This window comes from Penaeus monodon, chromosome 38 (genome assembly GCF_015228065.2).
Source record: "Penaeus monodon isolate SGIC_2016 chromosome 38, NSTDA_Pmon_1, whole genome shotgun sequence".
NCBI classification, from domain to species: domain Eukaryota; kingdom Metazoa; phylum Arthropoda; class Malacostraca; order Decapoda; family Penaeidae; genus Penaeus; species Penaeus monodon.
This window is the reverse complement of record NC_051423.1, coordinates 24,265,101-24,267,600: the sequence shown is the minus strand read 5'-3', so window position 1 is coordinate 24,267,600 and position 2,500 is coordinate 24,265,101. Positions and strand designations below refer to the sequence as shown.

The window sequence follows — 2,500 nt, the reverse complement described above, 5'->3', positions numbered from 1 at the left end:
CAACTATTATTGCAACAAGTTACGGACTATCTAGAGAGATATCAGAAAAGGTTAAAAATGCTTATGTAGAAAGAGATATAACAGCATCACCACTCATGACTACTGGTATGCAACCCAGCCTACCAGCCGCACATCTGTCAGAGTGGCCACTCGAGTACGCCTAGTGCCCGGATTTTGGGCCATTTGCAGGCAGCAAAGCACCTGAATCCATGGGGTTAATCAAAATTATGAACAAACAGTATTTTTGAGGATCTATCTTCCCTTTATTATTTTGCTTTCTTATGCCATAGTCTGGAACCAGAATATATCTAACAGCTCTTGGTTCAATGATCTACTTGACATATCCAAACAGGCAACTGAGTAAACTTTAATTGCTTCAAATCTCCTCACTTATTTTCCCGTACTGTGTGTTAAGTGTTTTTCAACTGAATATTTCTCCTTACCCTGTATTCTACTTTTGATAACCAATTTGGCTTCTTAACTTTAAGTTGGTATTTTCTTATATTCTCTAACTCTACTTTACTCAATTCTACTCTGCTTTCTCTATCTCTCTCTCTGCTTTTTATCCTTCTCTTTCTTGTGAACATTCTACTTTCTCTCATTCTTATCCCCCCCCCCTCTCTCTCTCTCTTTTAAAATAGGCAAACAACATCCAAACTCTGATTGGCAAAATGTTTAAATAAATATAAATTTATATTCCACCTAATATATATTACTAAATCAATATTTTTAGTTAAGGTGTTTCAGTTGCAAATTGGAAAAGCATAAATCTACCAAACTACAGATGTGCCTTCATGTTAGACATAAATTTTGGGTGAAATGTTGGTTACTATAACTTTAGTCACATATGTCAAGCCAATGAAGGGGATATATATACTGTCCCCTGTAGTTTTTTGTGAATTTTACTCTAAACAGATGGCTCCACATGTGCTCAGCCACAAATGTGTTTTTCTCTCTAATACTATCAATATTTATATAATTCTGTTTGACAGTATGACTATCAAATTGCCATTAAAATATTAATAACATTAAAGACAATATAACACAAATGAAGCTTTCCAAAAATCAAGGAAAAGGAAAACAGGTCAGGCTGGTACGACTAATAACCGACTCCTTGGTGACTAAACACTTGTAGAGCCATCTATGGGTAAAGATAATAAATGAACTTATATTACAGTGGGCATGGTATGTATTCTTGCTATCCACACTGTTAATAAAGATAAAAGTATCAACGACAAGTACATGGAAGATAAAAAGTCCTCTAAACATTTTTCAATCAAGTCTTAATCTAGAATGACAGAAATAAAAGATCAAAATAAAGTGAACTTTGTCAAATTCTTTAATATATACATTGTCATTTTATGATACATAAAATGTGCACTTGACTCGCCATCCCCCTGCTTGCTCCCTTAGTGTTTATGTACAAAATACTGAACAAAAATAGCATTAAATGGATATCCAAAAGGAACTTGGAAAGTTTCTTTATTGAGACATAAATATGCTACTCAACAGACAACCGACTTCCTAATATAATTATCTGAAGGTATCTGTACTATAAACCATTCATAAAAATAAATGTGATTAGAAACCATTAAAAGGTATTGATAAGGAGTAACATTAATTAAATAGCCATACAAAAATTAATCATCATCTACTAAAAATAAAAAAATAAAAAATAAAATAAAAAAAAAATGATTTGCTCTAAGCCTGCTTCAGCTGTCATTATTGCTGCAACTTTATATAAAGACTGGACGTTGGTATACTCATAGCACGGCCCTTAAGAATTTCTCCGTCGTAAAATTCCAATCACCGACATGGAGAGTGATTTGCAAGGCTCTACCCAAAGGCTGCAGGTCTGTCCTTTCACAGCTTCCACAGCAGCTTTACAGCATTGATGATTCCAACGTCAGTGTAGATGAAGTAGCAAAGACCTCCCAAGGTAAAGAAAGACAGAGCGTAGACTGTGCCCACAGCCAATTTCGGGATCACTTTGCCGAACATGCTTGGGCGCACATAGTCCACAACAATGGCCTCAATTCCCCTGGAACATTAGAGCCTTTGTTTAAGTCTGTAATGCTCAGATGACCAAGATTTTTTTTTTTTTTTTCTTTAATCTTAAATATATATATACATTATGTATATATATTATACAGACATATATATACACACACATCCATACATATATATATATATATATATATATATATATATATATATATATATATATATATATATATATATATATATATATATATATATATATATATATATATATATATATATATATATATATATATATATATATATATATATATATATACATGTGCATATATACATATTCACACATACACATACAGATATAAGCATACATACATAGATAGATACATATACATGCATATACAAATGAATATAAATATAGATACATATACATACACATATAAACATACAAACATAATTATATACATATATTTATATAAATGTGTGTGTGTATATATATATA

The 2,500-nt window shown here is 31.4% G+C and overlaps 1 protein-coding gene across 1 annotated transcript in view; it reads right to left on the bottom strand.

Moving 5' to 3' along the window:
• Window positions 1-1,316: 1,316 nt before the first annotated feature.
• LOC119596918 (succinate dehydrogenase [ubiquinone] cytochrome b small subunit, mitochondrial-like) overlaps window positions 1,317-2,500 on the bottom strand; it is an 8,992-nt gene continuing 7,808 nt past the window's right edge. Inside the window, exon 4 of the mRNA XM_037946284.1 lies at window positions 1,317-2,041. Coding sequence (XP_037802212.1) covers window positions 1,864-2,041 — 178 coding nt within the window. The 3' untranslated portion in view covers window positions 1,317-1,863. The remainder of the gene's footprint in view (window positions 2,042-2,500) is intronic.